Source organism: Mesoplodon mirus (assembly GCF_964341445.2).
Source record: "Mesoplodon mirus genome assembly, chromosome: 6".
NCBI lineage: Eukaryota > Metazoa > Chordata > Mammalia > Artiodactyla > Ziphiidae > Mesoplodon > Mesoplodon mirus.
In genome coordinates, this window is record NC_138982.1 from 138,913,868 (window position 1) to 138,937,519 (window position 23,652).

At 40.9% G+C, this 23,652-nt stretch overlaps 1 protein-coding gene across 2 annotated transcripts in view; it reads right to left on the reverse strand.

Moving 5' to 3' along the window:
* Positions 1–23,652, reverse strand: part of HLCS (holocarboxylase synthetase) — a 186,674-nt gene that overhangs the window by 111,350 nt on the left and 51,672 nt on the right. For both annotated transcript variants that reach the window (XM_082625222.1, XM_082625221.1), the window contains one exon: positions 18,475–18,746. In XM_082625222.1, coding sequence (XP_082481348.1) covers positions 18,475–18,746 — 272 coding nt within the window. The remainder of the gene's footprint in view (positions 1–18,474; positions 18,747–23,652) is intronic.

Here is a 23,652-nt window from a genome sequence, read left to right on the forward strand (position 1 = left end):
CTCAAAATACTTTCTAATTTCTCTTGTGGTTTCTTCCTTGACCCATAGATTATTTAGATGTGTGTTCTTTAATTTTGAAATATTTGTGATCTTCCTAGATACATTTTTTGTTACTAATTTCTAATTTAATTCTGTTGTGGATAGAGAATATACTCTATGTGATTTCACTTTATTTTTATGGAGGCTTGTTTTATGTCCCAGCATACAGTCTCCCTAGGTGAATATGAACCTGAAAAGAACATGCATTCAACTAGGTGTAGTGTTCTATAAATCAATTAGGTGCAAATAGTGGATAGTGTTATCAGATCCTTTTTGTCTTTCATGATTTTTGCTTAGCTGTTCCATCACCTGTTAAAAGTGGTGTTAAGTTTCTCAGCTATGACTGTGGACTTGTCTATTTTTCTCTTTTAGCTCTGTCAATTTTTGCTTCTTGTATTTTGAAGCTTTTATTAGGTAAACACACACTGTTATGCCGAGTCAATGACTTGACCATTTTATCATTATGAAATATCCCTCTTTATAGTGCATGGTGAGAAAACTATAAGACACTGATGAAAGAATCAAAGATGAACCAAACAGATGGAGAGATACACCATGTTCTTGGTTTGGAAGAATCATTATTGTGAAAATGACTATACTACCCAAAGCAATCTACAGATTCAATGCAATCCCTATCAAACTACCAATGGCAATTTTTACAGAACTAGAACAAAAAATCTTAAAATTTGTATGGAGACACAAAAGACTCCGAATAGCCAAAGCAATCTTGAGGGGGAAAAAAAAATGGAGCTGCAGGAATCAGACTCCCTGACTTCAGACTATACTACAAAGCTACAGTAATCAAGACAATATGGTACTGGCACAAAAAGAGATATATAGATCAATGGAACAGGATAGAAAGCCCAGAGATAAACCCATGACTTTTGCTCACCTCATCTATGACAAGGAAGTGAGGATATGCAATGGAGAAAAGACAGCCTCTTTCAATAAGTGGCGCTGGGAAAACTGGACAGCTAATGTAAAAGAATGAAATTAGAACACTCCCAAACTCCATACACAAAAATAAACTCAAAATGGATTAAAGACCTAAATATAAGACCGGACACTATAAAACTCTTAGAGGAAAACATAGGAAGAATACTCTTTGACATAAATCACAGCAAGATCTTTTTTGACCCACCTCCTAGAGTAATGGAAATAAAAACAAAAATAAACAAATGGGATCTAATGAAACTTAAAAGCTTTTGCACAGCAAAGGAAACTATAAACAAGACGAAAAGACAACCCTCAGAATGGTAGAAAATATTTGCAAACGAATCAAAGGACAAAGGATTAATCTCCAAAATATATAAACAGCTCAGGCAGCTCAATATTTAAAAAACAAACACCCCAATCAAAAAATGGGCGGAAGATCTAAATAGACATTTCTCCAAAGAAGACATACAGATGGCCAAGAGGCATATGAAAAGCTGCTCAACATCACTAATTATCAGAGAAATGCAAATCAAAACTACAATGAGGTTATCATCTCACACGGGTTAGAATAGGCATCATCAGAAAATCTACAAACAATAAATGCTGGAGAGAGTGTGGAGAAAAGGGAACCCTCTTGCACTGTTGATGGGAATGTAATTTGATACAGCCTCTATGGAGAACAGTATTGAGGTTCCTTAAAAAACTAAAAATAGAATTACCATATGACCCAGCAATCCCACGCCTGGGCATATACCCAGAGAAAACCATAATTCAAAAAGACACATGTACCCCAATGTTTATTGCAGCAGCACTATTTACAATAGCCAGGTCATGGAAGTAACCTAAATGCCCATCGACAGACAAATGGATAAAGAAGATGTGGTAGGTATATATGATGGAATATTACTCAGCCATAAAAAGGAACGAAATTCAGTCATTTGTAGAGACATGGATGGACCTAGACTGTCATACATAGTGAAGGAAGCCAGAAAGAGAAAAACAAAGATCATATATTAACGCATATATGTGTAATCTAGAAAAATGGTACAGATGAACCACTTTGCAAGGCAGAAAGAGAGGCACAGATGTAGAGAATAAACATAAGGACAACAAGGGGGGAAAGCGGTGGCGGGGAGAGATGAATTGGGAGATTGGGACTGACATACATACACTAATATGTATAAAACAGATAACTAAAAAGAACCTGCTGTATAAAAAAATTAAATTTAATTAAAAAAAAAGAAATATCCCTCTTTAGCTTTCCTAATTCTTTGCCTTGAAGTCTGTTTTATTGGAAATTAATGAAGTCACTCCAGCCTTCATAACCTTAGTGTTGGCATGCTATATCTTTTCCTATCTTTTTACTTTTAACCTGTCTTTATAATTAAAGTGTTTCTTAAAGAGAACATATACTCAGGTCTTGCTTTTTCCTTTAAAATCCATTCTAACTTAGTCCATTATCATTTAATAATGGTCTACCATTTTGTACATTTTTGTTTTTTCCCTATTTTTTTGTTTCTCTATTCCTTTTTCTTTCTTCTTTTTTGCTGCCTTCTTTTAGATTATTTGGATATTTTAATTTATCTATTGGCTTCTTAGATATAACTCTTTGCCATGTTTTTAGTGGTTATTCTAAAGATTACAATATGCATGCTTAATTTATGTATCTGCCAAGTATGTATTATGCCAGTGGTCCCCAACCTTTTTGGCACCAGGGACTGGTTTTGTGGAAGACAATTTTCGCATGGATGGGGGGTGGGGGTGGGGGATGGTTCAGGCGGTGAGGTGAGTGATGGGGAGCAGCAGATGAAGCTTCGCTCGCTCGCCTGCTGCTCACCTCCTCCCGTGCAGCCCAGTTCCTAAGACGGGTTGGGGACCCCTGTATTATACTATTTCATGTTAGATGCAGTAATGTTGCAATTACCTAGGTCCATTTACCACCTCTCCCTGTCCTTTATGCTAGACTTGTCATATTATGACATCAACATAACACAAGATTATGCAGGGTGATGTTATAATTTCTACTTTAAACAGTCATATATATTTTAAATAAATTAAGTATAAAAAAGTATTTTTAATTTATTCAGATATTTGCCACTTCATTCCTTCCTGAAGGTACAACATTCCATTTGCTGTATTTCCCTTCACCGTCTGGAACGCCCGCCCTTTGGCATTTCTTTCCAGCAGATCTTCACTATTACAAATTGTATTAGCATTCTTTTATCTGAAAATGTATTTTGTCTTCATTGTTGAAGCATATTTTTGCTGGGTACAGAACTCTGGGTTGACAGGGTTTTTTTCATTTGTGCCCTTTAAAAACATTGTTCCACTCTCCTCTGGTATCCATAATTTCTAAAGAGAAATCCATGAGCATTCAAATTATTGTTCCTCTGAATGTAAAGTGTTGTTTTCCTCAGATTGCTTTCAGTATATTCCCTTTATCTTTGGCCTTTAGTGGTTTGTCTAATGATGTACATAGGTCTATTTTCATCATATTTATCCTCCTTGGGGTTTGCTGAACTTCTCAAACCTGTCAATTTATAATGTCTTTCAACAAATTGGGGGATCATTTAGCCATTATTTCCTCAAATATTTTTTTCTGCCCTATTCTGTCATTTTTCTCCTTCTGGAAGTCCAATTACACATATACTAGACATTTTGATCTCATCCCACAGGTTCCTGAGGCTCAGCTTATTTTTTTTCAATCTTTTAATCTCTTCTTCAAATTGGATAATTACTACTGTTCTATTTTCAAGTTCAGAGAACCTGAGAACATGGGGAATATATAATTAAATTTATTATGGCAATCTTTGAAGGGTTATTGCTAACTAGACAAAACCTAAAAGAGACATGCCGGTCTAATTTTCAAAGGAAACTGTACTAATGAGAGATGACCTATACCAGATGAAATTCAAGGAAATACGGAAATTACTATTGTTGAGCACATATTACTACTATTGACACCAGTATAGTACAGGAACTATACTGGCATTTTCATATATACCATTTAATTTAATCCAGACCATGACCCATTCATACAGGTATTATTGTCCGTATTTTACTGATAATAGTACAGAGGAACAACCAAGTTAAGTAAGTGGTCTCACTAGTAAGCTCAAGAACTTGAACTTAGGACTCCGATTACAGCACTTTCCACCACACATCTCATTTACAATTTTCCTTAGAAAATCACTAAGAATTAGACATGTACCAGTCTGATTTCTTTTTTAACACCATTAGTATATACGTAGATGTTAGAAGGATGGGGGATCTAGTATATTAGGATTTCAGCAGCATCTGTTGGAGGTACAGTATTTGGGGTTAAGACTTAAGGCTCTTGAGACAAATCTTTTAAATGCTGCTTCTGCCATTTAACACTTTTTGTGGCTCTGGTCAAGCCATTTAAATTCTCTAAGCAATAGCTCCCTCATCTCTTAAAATGGAAACTATAACGTATGTATCTCATAGGGTTTTGGTAAGGACTGAATAGGAAAAATGCACAGTACCTGCCATGTAGTAAATGCCATATTAATGTTAGGTATTATTATAACATCTCTGTGGACAAAGATGAAATAAATGTAAAATAATTACATAACATAATGAAATACTATAAATAACAAGAAATATTATTAGCCTCATCCTGTTCAATTTTCCAATTTTTTCCAATTTTCTTCTAGAAAAGAAATATTGTAATGGAATCACTAAAGATTTATACAGAACTGTTGGTTCGAAAAGAAATACGTTTATTATTTATAATAGGAAAACACTGGAAATAACAGGAATGCATTCATAGGAGATTGCTTAAATAAATTACAGCCAAACTATATACACCCAGTGAAAGACATGTTTTCAGCAGACCATTTGATTGAATGAGAAATGCTTATTTCATATACAATATAATCACGATTTTACATATGTGTGTAGGAGGATAAAAGACTAGTATGAAATACAGCAAAAGATTAATATGATCTCTTTTTTTAATGAGTTCATTTATTTATTTATTTTTGGCTACATTGGGTCTTCATTGTTGCGCATGGGCTTTCTCTAGTTGCAGCGAGCGGGGGCTACTCTTCATTGCAGTGCGCGGGCTTCTCATTGCAATGGCTTCTCCTGTTGCGGAGCACAGGCTCTAGGCACGTGGGCTTCGGTAGTTGTGGCACGTGAGCTCAGTAGTTGTGGCTCGCAGGCTCTAGAGAGCAGGCTCAGTAGTTGTGGCGCACGGGCTTAGTTGCTCCGCGGCATGTGGGATCTTCCCGGACCAGGGATTGAACCCATGTCCCCTGCATTGGCAGGCGGATGCTTAACCACTGCGCCACCAGGGAAGTCCTAATATGATCTCTTATAGGTGGTGAGGTTATAGATAATTTTCATCTCCTTATTATAAATTATTATATTTCTAAGTTTTCTATAATGAACAAGAGTTCTTTTACAGTTGAAAAATATTTTGAGAAAAATAAATTTGAGTAGTTTTATGCATCGTGACTGGCTTTCTATCAAGGTTTCTGGTCCTTCAAACCTAAAGTTTTGATCTCCAACATGGAGATATAAAGAAATGTTTATTACTGAAGATGCTTAGAAAAAAGATGGCATGGAAATAAGGAAGGCCATAATAGCTATCTATAAATACCTTAAACTATCTTAACTCATTAACAAATATCTTAACTATCATTTGGGAGAAATGCAAGTTTTCTCTATTTGGATCCATGGCCAGATTTCCTTTTTGTTTGTAATAAGATGGGGTTAAAAGGACCCTTCCTGGGAGACAGCACTATCCTATGATGACTGGAATGAGCTGCCTCAAGTTATAAGAGACCAATACATATTCATTAACTGAAATGAATGGCAGCAATCTGCTCACCACCAGGGTGCTCAGACATACCCGAAGAGGGCCTTTGGCCAGGAAGGAGAGACCGGCCTTTCAGGCATCTCCCAGATCTAAGAGTTCTGTGATACACTCTTGGTCTGATTTCGGGCTTAGTTGGTCTCAAATCTTCATTCTATCCCAATTATGACGATATCGTGCTGGAAAATGTTTTTCTGTTTCGTGGCAGTTTTCCAGGTGCCACGGTAAAAAAGTGAAACTGCCTATAATCTTAGAAGGACCTGGAGGGAGTGCTCCAAGAAGATCTCTAAGGACCTTAAACACTTGGGAGGTACTTATGCTTTGCATCAAAAAGAAGAGAAGAGAAGACAAGGCAAGGGAACAGAAAGGAACAAAACCTCGAACTAAGAACTACAGGGGGCATTTTAATTGAGCTTCTAAACAAAAACAAAAACCAATTTCCTGTAAGACAAGCTCTACATACTACATTCACAAGCCTGGTTGGCAACATCCAGGTTTCTTGTATTACCTCCACAAATAACACAGAATGTCAAAAATCAAATCACATTTCATTTTGTTTAAATTCTAAAAAGAGAAGGTGCCATAACATATTTTCAGAAGTAGGATGGACACTAAAGATTACAAATTTAAAACTCCAGGAAAGCAGGGAGAAAGCCACAGCTTGTATAAATCCTCCACCTCAGACCCCCGACTGTCGTTCAAGCAAAGGTGGCCCATACTTCCCTTCCAGGGCAGATTCTACACTCTCTCTATGAATGAGCCAAGCAAGCTTTCATGAAACTTCAAAATCTAAAATGTTGGCCAAGAACTCATCCGAGACAACTACATACCTGCCCAACTCCTCCTCTGCCACGCCCACCACTGCCGCTCCACCCACTGTACCTGCCCAAGCACACCTAAGGCTTTGGTGAACAGAGGGTCATTCATCACAGCTGAGTTCTTCACTCCACAGTATCATCTGGCTCTTAGATTCTAGGTGTTTGAAATGGAAGCAATCCCCGCAGAGATTTTTCCTCTCAAATATTGCTCATCTCTAATTGGAGACATTTGAATAACCACCTGGATGATCACCACCCCGCCAAGACAAAAGCTGCTTAGTTTAACAAGCGTATGGAACCCACCCAGGTTTCTCTGGGTTCCAGAAGGGAACCACAGTTACTCAGTCACCACAATTATTAATCTGGAGAACTCCTGAAATTCTGAATGATGCTGAGTTTTATGGATAATACACATATACTTTGACGTGACACCTAACAACCAAAGAAACATGGTGTAATCCATTTGACTGCACGGTACTCCTACAGAAAGTAGAAAGAACTTATCTCATGAGAGATAAACTTAAGTCCCCACTGCCTTAAATCCTTTGGGAATGAGACAGGGTATAAGAAGACCAACCAGTCGGCCTGCCATTAAGATATAACTCTCCAGACACAGAGAACAAACGAATGGATACCGGGGGAAGGGGGGCAGGGGGCTGAATTGGGAGATTGGGATTGACATATATACACTAGTGATACTATGTATAAAATAGATAACTAATGAGAAACTACTGTATCGCACGAGGAACTCTACTCAATGCACTGTGGTGACCTAAATGGGAAGGAAATCCAAAAAAGAGGGGATATATGTATACGTATAGCTGACTCACTTTGTTGTACAGGAGGAACTAACTCAACATTGTAAAGCAACGATACTCCAATAAGAATTAAAGAAATAAAAAATAAAGCATATGCCTATTAAGAAAAATAAAAGATATAACTCTCCCCAGTCAGCTGGGCCTGAGTGTTCGTTCTAAGGACTTTGGCCAGTGGTCTGGACACCCATGCCCTAAGGAACCTAGGCTCCCCAGCCCCATTTGCACAGCAGGGTATTTCATTTGAAAGGGGCTTTATTGCTTTAAAAAGAAAATTAAGCCATGGATCTAGTACAACCTTCCCATTTTACAGAGGCCCAGAGAGGCTGAGTGCTTCACCCAACGTCACAAAGCTGGTATGTCAAAATGACAGAGATAAAGTTACAGCCTAAGTTTCCAGGGTTGTTGACACTGCCACCCTACTGTGTAGTTTCATTTTTTTTTTTTTTTTTTTTTTTTTTTGCGGTACGCGGGCCTCTCACTGTTGTGGCCTCTCCCGTTGTGGAGCACAGGCTCCAGACGCGCAGGCTCAGCGGCCATGGCTCACGGGCCCAGCCGCTCCGCGGCATGTGGGATCTTCCCGGACCGGGGCACGAACCCGTGTCCCCTGCATCGGCAGGCGGACTCTCAACCACTGCGCCACCAGGGAAGCCCTGTAGTTTCATTTTTAAGTAAATTCTATACACTCATATTATCCAATTTTAAACTGTGAAAACTACAATAGCATCCAGGTGACCTCTGGAAAAAGGTAGGTGCAGACCTCACCATAATCCCTTCCCCTTCTCTTGTCTCCCCTACCCTTCCCACATCTCAAGGAAATACTTCCCTGCCAGGCGATGACTTCATCACTTTCCTTCTCACTAATTGGAATACTCTTGTGGCAGAGCCAAACAAAAAATGAAAATGATGAATGACTCCTTGTGCAATGCAGAAAAAATGTGGTGCTTGGGATCTCAACGTGATGGAATACCCCTCATGCAGAAACAGAACATGCTTCTACCCAAAACAAAAAAAGCAGAAATAAGGGTATTTCAGAGCTGCACGTATGTCTGGCCAAATGGTAGGTGTGCAAAAGATTTTAAAGGAGCAGATGAAAGCAAATCAACCCTCACCTCAAAAACAGGTAAGTGTTTTATTTGAAAGAAAACCAGAAGTTTTTCTAAGTGAATCACAAAGCAAAGTCAGGGGAGAAATGGTAATAGGGGAGAGGGATGCTGAATAGGGGCAAAGAGAACTATCTGCTTGATTGTCTAACACATTTACAGATTTTTACCAAGATACATTTTTTAACCCAGAGCTCAGCCTCCATCTTCTCACCACATGTATACCAGTGAGCAGGCAGACTTGAATTATCTTGAACGCTAAATTCTAATAATATTTAAAACTTTTTCCACATATAAATTAACGTTAATCCATAAACTGAGTTTCTGGGTTTTTTCTGTGTTGAGCAAAGTGTTTAATTTTTAATCGATATATATTTGAGACATAACACTGTGTAAAATCAAGGTGTCCATGTTAATCTGACACATTTATGTATTGTGGTATCACTGCCACTGTAGCAATTATTAGCACCTCTGTCATGTTACCTAATTATCATTTCGTTTTAGCGGTTGGAACAATTAGGTTCTGGTCTCTTGCAAGTTTGATGATTATAATACAATATTGTTGTCTACATCCACGATACTGTGCGTTAGACCTCTGCTCGGTGCAAGTCTATAGCCTTAAGAAACATCCACTCTATAGCCCCCCACCCTCCAGCTCCTGGTAACCACCACTTTGTCTACATCCACGATACTGTGCGTTAGACCTCTGCTCGGTGCAAGTCTATAGCCTTAAGAAACATCCACTCTATAGCCCCCCACCCTCCAGCTCCTGGTAACCACCACTTTGCTCTCTGTTCTTATGAGTTCGGCTTTTTTAGATTCCACATGTAAGTGATATCATACAGTACCTGTCTTCCTCTGTCTGACTGACCTCACTTAGCATAATGTCCTCAAGGTCTAGCCATACTGTCATCTAACCAAGTTTTTAAAATGCTGTTTTCTTGTCGTACATTTCTTGCTGCGTTAGAACCTTGGAACATATTCTCAGTCTTCATTTTTGCTACTTCCAAACAGGTGGCCATCAGCAGTCTCCATATGGGGAAAGTGCCCATCTTAGTTGGTAGGCAAAGGGGAGGTTAAACCAGTACTTGCTGACCACCCACCCAGTCCATGTCAGAAGCTGTTCGACAGGCTTTACACTTCACTATGCCCTTTGACCCCCGCGACCTGAGTGGCACCCCTGAATGGGCATCACTACAGCTTATACATTTTAAGATGAGAAGTCATGAAATTCGTCCCAGGCCAGTAGCCAAAGCCTGCTGCTGTCAGCAACCCATGCTGGCCCGCCCAGTGTAAGGCATATTTCTAAGAAGCTCACTCTGGGTACCCCAACGTCATTTAAATGGCCCTGTGGCTAAGAAATAACTCCTCTGCACTCTACAACTGCAGCAGAAAACACCCCACCCATCAAAAGACTCAATTCCCTTCTAAACCATAGTTAATAGTCTTGGTTTTCTCCCTAAGATAAATCTAGACTGAGGAAAAGAAACTTGCCTGTCACCATCTTTAGTGACTGCCTTTTCTAGCCACAGACCTTGCTTTACCTTGCATTACCTTTTGTGGTCTTTTATTACTGTTTAACTATAACAGAGACATTTATACTATATCAAATATAAGATCAAGCACTCCTGCAGAGTAATAAATATCAGAGATATTTAAGGAAATTCAAGAGAATGAAACAATATCAAATCCATGCATTCTGACTGACACAAAAGGTTTAGGAAGGAAGGAAGGAAGGAAGATATGAGTAATGCACAAGGCATACCCATGGGACTGATAATTACATTCAAACTGTTGACGTTTTGGCTCTTTTGAGCTGACAATTGTTACCTATGAAAATGATAAAGTATTAAGATCTAAATAAAGAGAAAGTTTGGTTAAAAAGACAGAGAGAGAGAGAGAGAACTGGCTGCACATATTTTAAGGGAAACACAGAGACAGTCAACTATGTTTTCTCATCTTTCAAGAAAAGCTGGACTCAAACAAAACATTTTTCCCAAAACAATAACCAGTGATGAGCCATTGTGCTTCTAGTATGATGTGAAAAAACCGTCAAAATCTTCAACAGAAACTCGACCCCAAGAAAACGCACATCATGCTCTTGAGCCAAGTTGACACTGATTTGTTTCACGGGTGCTCACAGCACCGCCACTGGAAGAATGCATTGGTCAAAAAGAAAAACAGAATCATATCTAAAGCTTAAATAATAAAGAGAGATCAATAAATATGAGCTATGCACTAAGAGCTTTGCAGATGTATTTCAGTACAGCCTCACCCTATCCTGGAGTGGAATGCAGGCTTCTGGAGGGAAGGTCCCACATCTACTGTATCCCCACTGGGTCCCAGGGCCTAGTGCAGAGTCCTGCACATAGCTGGTGCTGAAGAGAAATGAGCAGAGTGACTGAACTTGGAAAGAAAAGAAAATTAAAAAGCTGAGACTATTACCAGCTACTTCATACAGATAAGGAAATGGAAGCTTGAAAGGTTACTGATTTGCCCAGGGTTATTCATGCAGTGAAACGTGGAACTGGGATTCCAACCCAGGGCAGCAATACTCCATCCTAAGCTCTAAGCCCCTAGGTCAAACCAAGATACTTCATCCTCAGTCATGTGAAATGAGTGACTGTGGGGAACTACGCAGTTTCTACACATACCTCCCACAATGGATACCCTACCATAGGATCTACTTTTTACCTAAAAGTCTGGTATACCCTTGAAAGATTAAGACAGTCACCCACCACTGAGAACATGCAAAAGACTGTGCTGGGAGTTTGGAGAGGGGTTCCTAGGGGAAGGGCTTCCACTGTGTTCCGGATCACAGGAGAACCAGAACGATGGCTGGGTGGCTTGTCCAAGTGCCTCTGAAGGGTTTCATCACTCGCACGGCATCAGCTTGATGGTCACATTCAGTCTCACTCTTCCGTACCGTAAAACTTGGGACCTTTCAGGTTGTTAAATGTTGTTCAACATTGAGAGAGAGACAGAAAGAAGGTCCAATTCTAATGAAGATGCTATCTTAATAGAACACACTGGTAACCATCACAAAACGGCAAGCATCAGAAAGTTTGCCTTACTTAAAAAAAATTAGTTACAAAAATGTAAAAATAAACATCCTAGAATGCTAAAAATTAATATGGAGACATTTCAGGAAAATAATAGGCCATTTTATAATTCAATGCCAGGAGCTTGGCATGTGAAAGGTTAACTTATTCAGGTGTTGAATTGAGACCCAAAAAAAGCATTTGATAGAGAACTGGCCAGAATAACTCTTTAGCCATGACCACTAGAGTCAAAGGCTGGAGTTATATTCTAAACCTTAATTTAGAAGTAAACATTAAAATGAAGGCTTCTTTAAAATTCTCCAATAATTTTCACTTTAAAAGTATCAAATTGGCCTATAAAAAGCTCACACTAATTATTCCAAAGCAATCAACTTCTTAAAAACCCTTTATTTCACAATTAGCCTAACATCCCATTAATTTGGGACACTTACCAATGTATTTATTCTTTGCTCATTACCTACGTGCACATTAAGAGTGCAGCAATAACACAATACAGGCATTAATATGTAAAACATCAACAAAAGCCATCTGGAAAGCTAATGAATAATCAAGGGATTTCAAATTAAACTACAGAATTTTCCCTTAGAATCTTTAGGACAACACTGTCAAGTTCAATCTATTCACTTCGCCTCCAGAATCAATTTTTCAAACCTTATGACAGGTCTAATCGCTTCCACCTGTGTCTCTAGCTTGACTCTTGACTGGCATGCTACCAGCCAGGGTGGAAATGTAGACAAAGACCCCTATTAGGATCCGGCTGTTTCTCTACTGTGAGGTCACTCAGCCATTAAATTAGTTCCAGTCCAATTTCTGTCCTCTCAGGCCTCAACTTCTGGGGAGGAGGGTGCGCACTGGAGCGAGTTAGGGGAGCAGAATCCGAAGGGAAGAAAGGCAGAAAGACATGTTCGGGACTGACTAGACACGTATGCATAGAGGTGAAAACCTGGGACTGGCCCCAAATTGTGAAGCAAAAATACCGCCTTTCTTAAATGATGCTGGCTATTCTCCCCAGTGCAATTTCCCCCAAATATATTTTTAATGACTTTATGGGATTGCTTTCCATTTCTTTCCCTTTGCTTGTAGAAAGTCAACTGTTTCCAATGCAAGTTTTCCTCAACTAACATGAAGCTGGTTCACAAAACCATTTCAGCCCTCTAAAGGCACTGGAGGTTACTGAGAGCCAGAAAGGCTTGGTGGGGTATAGGATTCTGACTCCAGGATCATTTGATCAATGGGGTGCGTCTAGTGCCCAGATCTCACAGTTAAGGAAAGCAAGGCCCAGGAGGGTGAGACTGTCAAGGGTACACAGATAGTTGGTGATAAAGTCTTAAGTTCCAGCATTTCGCTACCAGACTGTGAGCTTTAGGCGTTAGGGACAATGCCTGACACAGTAACTGCTCCAAAAACTTCACTGATCAGTCTACTTCTCTCCCAGCATCGTGTTGTCTGCTGCGCCTACTTCTCTCTTTCTGCCTGAACTACCAGGCTCAGACCAAGGGTGCACAGATCTGTATGAACTCACTGTGCACTGGGATGTGCATCTTCCCACACACTGTGAGGCAAGGACAGTACACTCCCCATCATTCTCTCTCCAGCGCCTAACACAGTGCCTGGCGTACGGCAGGCACTCCGTAAATGCTTATTCCACGTATGATGAAGGCAAACTTAAGCCTGAAAAATCAGAGGACTTAAAACAACGGCTAGAAGATAAACTTACGTAATAAAGGAATCTAAGTTACTCTTTACAAATAAAACATAGCCCATCCGTGGCCAGTTTAGTTGGGATGTACAAGTATGCAAAGGGAATCAGTATAAACAAGTTTGCGTTCATCTGGCTCACCACACACTGTGGCTTCACACATAAGTCGTTTCGATACCCGACAGAGGCTTGGTGCAAGTCATCAAAAAAGATACTATCGGGCTTTCCTGGTGGCGCAGTGGTTGAGAGTCCACCTGCCGATGCAGGGGACGCGGGTTCATGCCCCGGTCCGGGAAGATCCCACATGCCGCGGAGCGGCTGGGCCCGTGAGCCATGGCCACTGAGCCTGTGTGTCCGGAGCCTGTGCTCCGCAACGGGAGAGGCCACGGCAGTGAGAGGCCCGCGTGCGGCAAAAAAAAAAAAAAAAAAAAAGATACTATCAGTCAAATAAAAGACAATTCCACAGCTGTCACAATGACTCAGTTACCCTAAACCCAGTGCTCCAAGGTCTAGCCTTCCCCCTTCCCGCCTTCCCCACAGCTGAGGGTCAATCATCGCTTATCAGGAGACTCAACAAGATGCGCAGCCCTGCTGACCAAACCAGGACAGAGTGGGCACCTGGAGGTGCTTGTCCAGGAGTGACGAGGGATGAGCGGTGGCCCATCCACACCCCCTTGTCTGGAAGGCCCCACCAACAACAGCTCACAGTTTCAAATGGCTTCTTGGGTCTGTAGCTATAGGACTGACCATGGAACACAGTAAAGTTCACTGGTCCAGACAGAGTACTAAACCCATACCCCTGGGTCTCTCTACCCAACCAGCTGAGCTAACTGGTCAGTGGGAAACCTACCAGGAAATAGCACAGGAGGAAAAAAAAGAAAGACCGCCTAAGTCAATCAAAACTAGCATTTCATCCAAAAGGTGTTACCCTGACAATAGAGTACAAAATGCATTTCATGGTCAGAAATGTGTGTCAGAAAAAAGGACTGGGATGCGGGATACAGGGTAAAATTACCTCTTCCAACCAGACTTGGTTGGGTGGCACAGCCAAGTCAGACTATCGAGGAAACATCACTCATTCACGTGGTTTTTGCTCTTCATTTTTGGGGGGAGAGTCCACAGTACCTTGACGTAATCGGCAAGCAACTCCAGTACTTCTCTCCGCCACTCCTCCCCCCCACCACCCGGCCCAGAGCTCTTTCTCCTCCACAGAACCACTAACATAGCTTTAAAATTCACAGGGTGGGGCAGGAGGTGATGGTAGTGGTGGTTCATGGCTTCAAGACCAGTGCGCTCCCTTATCCAGAGATCAAATGAAAGCTTTCAATGCCACCTCAGTGCCACAGTAGTTTAAGCTGGGTTTGTGGTCAAAGAAGAAAATATATCCTCCAATAATCTGTTAAAAGAAAAATGTCCAAATCCTCCTGGATTTATAATAACACAAGAAAAATACCTGTAATGGCACTGAACAAGCAGTGAAATAAAACCAGAGTTACCTGTCAAATAATTATTTCCACCTATGGTTTTAAGTTTTGCAAGCATTGGGGCCATCATAATGTATATGCTACCTAAAGGCCTCCTGCTATTTTTTTAGGCGTCCAACACACAGAAAGTACATGCTTGTTTCAAAGACTTCTAAGTGTCCTCTACTACCTACCTCCTCTCCTCCCTGGTAACAGAACCCTAATATTCATTGGATTCATGGGTGCCAAGTATAAAGACCACAGTTATTTCTTAGCCTTCTTTGTAGGTTAATATGGTCATGTGACTAGGTTCTAGCCCTGGGATATAAACAAAAATATCATGAGCAACCTGTGAAAGAGTCCATAAAGAATGGGGGTGGGTTTCCCTGGTGGCAAAGTGGTTTCGAATCCGCCTGCCAATGCAGGGGACACGGGTTCGAGCCCTGGTCCGGGAAGATCCCACATGCCGCAGAGCAACTAAGCCCGTGCGCCAAAACTACTGAGCCTGCGCTCTAGAGCCCATGAGCCACAACTACTGAGCATGTGTGCCACAACTACTGAAGTCCGTGCCTAGAGCCCGTGCTCCACAACAAGAGAAGCCACTGCAGTGAGAAGCCAGCGCTCCACCACGAAGAGTAGCCTGCGCTGGCCGCAACTAGAGAAAGCCCGTGTGCAGCAACGAAGACCCAATGCGGCCAAAAATAAATTAAAAATAAATAAATATTTTTTAGATATTAAAAAAAAAGGAATGGGGGCACATGGTGCTGTCCCCTCTCCTTCTGCTTACCGGCTAAAATGAGAGGGAATATAAATGAGTGGGTCGCCTCGTGGACCACTTGCTGAGGGTGTCAGAGCAACTCAACTAGGTCTTGGACACTGTGAGCCACACTCGGCCCCAGGCTGTCCATCAGTCCATCTCATGTACAGTAAGAAACGTCAATCCTATTTAAGCCACTTTAATTTGGGGGATCGCTGTCTCACACAGTGGAACCTAACCCCAACTGACCTAGAAATGGGTACGTGAATGGGATGTGCTAGTGCTTAGACCTTGTGCTCGTCACAAGAAACGGGCCTAAAACTGCAGAGGGGACCTGGGCGGGGGCAGTTGGCAAGGACATGGGTCTCACAGGCTCACCGCTAATGAACACTGTCATGCAGCAGCAAAGCATTCAATCGAGGCCTGGCCTTTGGTAGCTTGGGAGGTAGACTGCATGTCTGTTAGAAGCTGTATCATTATAGGGAAAAGCTCTGAAAACTGAAAATGTCAGCGTTTATCAGAAATAGGAACAATTCCACATACGACAAGTTCTGTTACCTAGCGTTCTACACACCGGCGTGATGTATGGAATTAGTGGATTCACATACAGCACATAAAAGCAGTGTATGGAAGAGAAGAGCTTTCAGTGCCTATTAGGTACTATTACTGTTGTTAAACCACAACAAGATACTGTTTCCATAAGAGTGGCTCATTCTTAGGATCAAATATGACGTCAGCCGTAGAAATGTCTTCACTCTTCCTCTTAGAAAATAATAATCAAGATGTTTCATGTACCTATCTCATGACCCCTTTGTGGACAATTTGGGGAGCTTTTGACACCAAGGTGACCTCTTCAAGTTCCTTCTAAAAGAGGTTACAGCCGCCCAGGAACCTCTCACCAGCCTCGCTGACTCAGTAGGCTGCAGTGAGTACTTTTCTCTTAGTGCTAGGACGGAACCCACTTGTGCAGTGGAAGAGGACATCTATGATAAGTCATGGTGAAAGACGACTGCTTATTCAATATCTGCTCTGTGCTTCATCAGTCATCATCAAAGCCATTTTACCATCCACGCTCTGGAGACTAGACAAGAAAAGAAACAAAGATTCCTAAATGCTTCTAGAAAAGCTGAAATGTTTCTCTTCTGTAAAAATAACAACCTTTAACCCTACAGAATTTTCCCGACTCCCGAGCTCATGCACACTTTTACAGACCCAAATGGCTTAAGGTGGAATTTTCATTTTTCAAAAAAAGTTCAATATCAAAAATGAACTTACAGATATTCAAGCGTAGTAAAACTGCTATTTACACGGCATTTATTTTCCATCCTAAAACACAGCCTCACCAGGGTATAAGGAAACCCAACCACATGGTTACACAGGAGCGTCGGTCTACCCACCCTAGCAAGGCACTCACAGCCCTCTTGGTAATACACTGCCCAGACTCAACAGCGATAATCTCAAAGTTTCAAGATCTCCCCAACACAAAATATTCTTCCCTGTTGTCCACAAAAACAGCCAAAAGGGTCTGGAAGTGCCAACGTTTTCCCACCTGAATGTCACCTCCCAAAATCTTTTGTTAAATGTTGTGTCTGATTTTTTATTTGGAAAATATGATTATAATGGGTCACCTTTTCAATATAATATAGTTCACTGCAGTGACAAAAGATTATCACAGAGTTTGTACAAGCAAGTAATAAATGCTCCATACAAATACAGGTGTTTTCTTCTCTACAGGGATTCATTCAAGGGACTGGCAGGGGGATGGGAGTAAAGGCAGGAGAGGATGGGAACACTGGGAAAAAAAAAAAAAAGTACCTATGACAACGCAAAACAACTCGGGCAACAAGAACGGTTCATGACCACTGCTCATATTCCCCTTCTTACTTCACCTCCTCACTCTGCTAATTCCCCCATAATATTAATGCTTTTTCTACATCCTATATGTACACTAAAATTGCCATTTCCGTGACTTTGAGTATGACAGCCATGAAATCCTAAAATGATCTCATCAGTTTATATCAACATACTAGCAAATCCAGAAATTATTGTTAAGAAGAAAAGCCAAAATATTTCCACACGGTCCATATGTTGAATTATGTATCTGTCTAACTGTGCAGTCCCACAGGTGGAAGTGTCTAGAAGCTGAATGGGGGGCTGGGGGGGGGATGGAGTCTTACATTCCTTAAATATTAGTCCCATGTTGAAGGAAGATGCTTTTCTTATTCACTCCCTCTAATAACCCTACTTTTTAAACTATCTATCTCAACATAAGAGTATTACCTAATATTGACTAATCTGGAGTTTAAAAATTCCTTTCATCTGTTTTCCATTTTTAAACCTTTAATCAAAGTCCATGAAACAGAAGGAATAAAAAGGAAAAGTTGCAATAAGAGTAAATTTTGAACCTCCAAATGGGATTACAGAGTGCTTTAAAAATGCATTGGATAGGAACACACCAAAACAGGTTTTCAAAGTACAAAGCTCTAATTTATTTAATTTAACACAGCTTACATGTCGTTCAAATTTGCTATCCTAATGCTCCTGCAAAACATCTTAAACCGGTTAGAACATCTTAACACTGATTATAACATCACAAATGTAAAGCAGCAACATCAACACCCGTGCCACCTGCTAAACATCTTTTTTCCTAATGTTCTTTCTTTCCAAAGACATTCTGAAAGGCCAGATTAAAGGAAGAGAGTCACAAGGCACAAACATCCCCCATTCTTTAAAACACAAATCCTTGACCAAAGAACTTTCATTTCTTTTCCTACATTTTACCTCCTCTAGGACAGGGTACTACTCCCATCTTGCTAGTGCTTTCTCAAGAGTTATCGTTCTAAATCTCTATCCCTCTCACCCAGCGCTGGTTAGAGAGAACGATCAACATAACTGGATTCCTCCAAGCAGGTAGAGAAGCCAGCCTGGCCAGAACTTACCCGTCCAGAAGATTCATTGTGGTGGGTGTCACTTCAGCAAACAGAATTACTTTTCCAAGTTTCTTTGTCTGCAAATTTTGTTGGTAGATCTCAAAGTTAAAGTTTTCGGATGAGAAGGTCTCCATGTCAGTCACCACAGGTATAGCAGATGGGGTGATTTCTATTTCAGATGTGTAGGATGAAACGAATTTAAGGGACAGCTTGCTAGATTTTATTACTCCTTCAGCATCCACATGTTTCCCCAGCCACTGCATAAGAGGATACCGCATTTCCTGTGTCATAAAGAAAGAAATGGAAAGGTCATAATTTGGCATTATGTTAGATGATGGTAGCTTTTCCTTAAAATGTCATTTTGGTAATATAAGAACATCCTAATTCATGACCAGTAAAAGCTAGATTAACATAGTCTGAACGTATAAACTATTATACAATAGACAATAAGTAACTAAGTATACCCATAATTATAAAAATAAACTATTCAGAAACCAAGATCCAGGGAAATAAGTATATTTCTATCCTACACTAACTATATCCTAAATTCTCAAAAGTCCTCTCCAGTTCTAGAGTTCATTAGTGATTCTCTAGTTCTCTATGAATTTTACAGAAAATTTATAACTTTATACTTCCACCCTCAAGGAAGTTCATTATCTCATCTGGGGAAATAAAAACCTAGGTGAAAAGTCACAGAAGACCAAGTACTAAGGTACTAGAGAATTCGCTCTCAGCCTCTGCAGGACCTCCACCTCCTCTCATAGACAAGTTGACCATCACCAGCCACTGCCGGGTTACCAACCCAAAGAGGCTTTTCTCGTTGCCTCCCCAAGGAGCGGGGGCAGAACTACAGGAGATATTATCTGACCTAGAACAGAGCTCCCTACCCACCCTCCCAAGAGGCTGCAACTTCCTCTGCGACCCTGAAAGCCCCAGGGGCCTCCTCTTGGGGTGGAGCATCGGGGGTTGGGGGCAGTCAGCATCCTGAGAGGCCAGCGTAAAACATATTAAAATCTGTCAGTCACAGTAAATGCTGATCTGGACTCCTGGGCCACCTTCATGCAAAGGCCAGGCACTTCCAAAGAGGAGATGAGTCCTTCTGTTAATATCAGGGGTCTGTCCCAAAGCTCCACGTGCCTAAGAGAAGCAGCTTCAAAGATGAAATGTCATTTAACTAAATTCTATTAATGAAACTTTAAAACTCACTTCCAATTTGCAGAAAATACAGAGGTTAGAGGAACAAGTTAAATGGCTTCAAAGGAAGTGATCAGAAGAAACCCAGAGGGTGAGACATATGACAGCACAAGAATCTTCAAGTGTGTGTGTGTGTGTGTGTGTGCGCGCGCACACACGCACGCACGTGCTGGCGCAGAGTGTCCTGGCAGTCCTGGGAGTCCACTTCTGCAGGCAGCAAGAAGGCAGAAGAGGATGACAGGGCAGTAAAAAGAGGACTGAGAAGTAACCAACAGCCTGTCTGGGGAAGGAGGGAAACTGTAGACCCCGAGGACAAAACACTGCCAAGGAATTTCCTCTAAAGAAAAAGAAGAATGGGACAGTGGCTACAGGGAGGAATGAAGTCAAAACAGGTTTTGTTTGGTTATTAAATGAGAGAAATAACAGCATGATTTTTTTTATGACAATGTGAGTAGTCCTATGGAGAAAAGGAAACAGGTAAACAGGTAAGGGGTGGGTCCTAATGATCAAGCTGAGAGGTCGGCCTTGAAAGCAGAGCCCTTTATCCATTGGGATGGGCAGGACTCACATCACCTCTGGGGACACCAGCCCAGCTTCCCCACTGGATTGCAGCCCTCCCTCATCCCTTGCTGGCTACACAGCCAGCCCTGGGAATTGACCTACACTGCCACCACCCTGCTCCAAAGCCACCCACAGTTGGGAGTCCTGGCGCTGGGTGCTGGTGATATCATCTTCTGATTCCTCCTATCTTCTCTATAAATAGGAAGGAAGAGGCTCAGCCAAGAGTGAAAAGGAGGAAGGAGGTGCTGCAGGTTTGAGAAAGGAGACAGAAAATGAAGGAAGCAGGGAAAATCATATGCGCAACCAGAAGCATTCAAGGTTCATCTAAGGTTAGTGCTTCTGAATTCAGAGTCAGCAGTCGGCATGATTTTCTGCTTTTATGCAGCCACGCACAGCTACATGCTATATGAGAGGCACAGGGGTGATCCTGCTTGAACGAGCAACAGAAAAGTCATTGGAAGAGGTCAAGCTGAAGTGAGCCACCAGGAATTACAGCACTAACTTTCCATCCCTGCACAAAGAACCAAGAAAAATTTTAAATGGAATATTCCCTGTTCACCATTAATTCTTTAATATACACTCTACTGGAGTAAGAATAAAAATGAATAAATTATAAAAGTAACCCCTATTATGTGCTGAATGTTTGTATCCCCCAAAAAATTCATATGTTGAAATTCTGATTAATCCCCAAGGTGATGGTATTTGGAGGTGGGGCCTTTGGGTGTGATTAGGTCATGAGGGTGGAGCCCTCATGAAAGGGAATAGTACCTTTAAAAAAGCAATCCCAGGGCTTCCCTGGTGGCGCAGTGGTTAAGAATCCGCCTGCCAATGCAGGGGACACACATTCGAGCCCTGGTCCAAGAAGATCCCACATGCCGCGGAGCAACTAAACCCGTGCGCCACAACTACTGAGCCTGCGCTCTGGAGCCCGCGAGACACAACTACTGAAGCCCGTGCACCTAGAGTCTGTGCTCCACAACAAGAGAAGCCACTGCAATGAGAAGCCCACACGCCGCCACGAAGAGTAGCCCCCGCTCACCGAAACTAGAGAAAGCCCGTGGATAGCAACGAAGACGCAACACAGCCATAAATAAATAAATAAATAAATAAATAAATAAATAAATAAATTTTTTATTAAAAAAGGCAATCCCAGAGACATCCTTCACCCTCTCTCCACCAAGTGAGGACATAGCAAAAAGATGTTTGTCTGCAACCTGGGAGAGGGCCCTCACCAGAACAACCATGCTGGCACCCTGATCTCAGACCTCCAGCCACCAAATGTATGAAAAATAAGTGTCTGTTGTTTACAAGCTGCCCAGTCTATGCTACCCTGTTTTAGCAGCCTGTATTGACTAAGACACCCCCAAAACTCAAACCTGGCCATTAGTTATAACCAACTCTGTTCCTTAAACTTTAGTCAATGCCCTTAAAGTATAAAGCGATCAAACCCGAATTTCCTTCATCACATTCCCCAGAACAGCTGGATTTCACAAGGGCACTGCACAGGCTAAAGATACATCAGTGAATAGGTTAAATCATAAAAAAAGAGAGGGAAATAATCTGAACGATAAACACTTCCTAACTAACTTCAGTTTTCATTAACTCAAGCAGAGAGTTAAACAGTTATTCAGCAGGCGTAGGCAATGTGAATCCCCCATTCAAAGTCTATGAAAATCAAGATAAAACCAAAAAGAAACAGCTAGCATCAGGTAGACCTTTCAGACAGGAATAAAGCAGGGAATTTCCTATGGAGCAAATTATCCAACTGGCCATCTATGTATCATTCATCTAATAAATTGTTTGTTTTTGAAAGCAACACTTAGAGATACACAAATATGCGAAATAAATTAAAATTGATGTAAGCAAGGTATATGAGGGTTTTTTTTTAATACTTCTTTCATATAATCTTTCAGGACTTAATCAGAGCCAAGTAAGTTATTCAGACAAAAGAGAATCTAAAAAGATATAAAACAAGGCATGGAACTTATTAAGAAATATAACTGTATACCACCTATAATTCTCCTAAATATTTATATTCACTATAGTCAAATCCAACTGTAAGCAGTCAAGTAAAAGCGAGTACACATGGGTCGCCCATCCCCATTATCCCTAGACAGGAGAATAAAACTCTGGTCACAAGAAGTATCAAAATTACTACCTGTTTGATGCAAATCTGCCTGGTATGTCCTCTCAAATGGACTTGTTACAATGATGACTTCAGAGTTACAGAATTAGCTGCTATCATAAAAGGAAAAGGAATTAATTCATGATTCTTGGTTTAACTCTACCAATGACCACAAAGGCGGTATAGACATGCTATTGAAGAAAAAAGGTTGGAGCATATATATCAAGGTAAATGGGTTGGCATAAGTAGTATTACCAACCCCCTACTCCCAAGTCTACCTAACTCTATAAACACAACTATTGGAGCATGCAAAAATGTCGCTGCTTTAAGGAAGATTTCTCCGACCCACAGCCTGTCCCAGTCTAAGTTAGAACTCTCTTTCATAAACTTAGTGACTTTATACCACTTTTCAAGTTGTAATTCCATAGTTTGTATAATCATTTACTCAATGTCCCACTCTCTTGCTAGAATGTAAGCTCCATAAAGACAGCAAATGCATGTTTCTGTCTGGCTCACACTGTATCCATGGCACCCGGTACCAAGTCTGGCAAATGCTGCATGCTTAATAAGCATTCATCATATAAATGCATATTAAATTCCTTACCAAAAACATCCCACAAGTAAGAAACATAAATAGGTATATCAAGAGGGAAAACCCAGAAAAGGCAATGCTAAGAGATGGCCTTGAAATGGATACACAGCATCAGAAAGAAATATGAAAGCGTTAAAGTCAAATCAGTCCTGTTGAAAATAAAACAACTGCTATCAAATTCCACTCCAGTGAAATTCATTAAAACCTTCTAATTAATGTTATTTTTTTAACATTTGAACTTCAAGAATTTAGTATTTACCTTTCTCTAAGATTTCAGGCTAATTAAATACAATTTAGGTGGAACCAAAAACAACATTTTATAGTCACATAAATGTTGGCCCCTTTGAACCAGCCACAGCACTAGTGAAACACTAGCTATTCTCAAGGAAAGTGAATGTGCCTTTGTTTCCTATTGGGGCATGTTGCACACAACATGAAAACCCCAAGGAGTCCACCAAAAAAGTACTAGAACTAGTACTTTTAGCAAGGTTGCAAAATACAAGGTCAATATACAAAAACTGGGTTTATTTCTAGCCATGAATATCTGGAGTCTGAATTTTTTAAATACCATTTTCAGTGGCATCAATAGATCTGAAACATTTAGGAATAAATTAAAGAAAGTATGTGCCAGAACTGTACACTGAAAACTACAAACACTACTGAACTTAAAATTAAAGAAGTCCTAAATAACTGAAGAGATATACCATGTTCATGG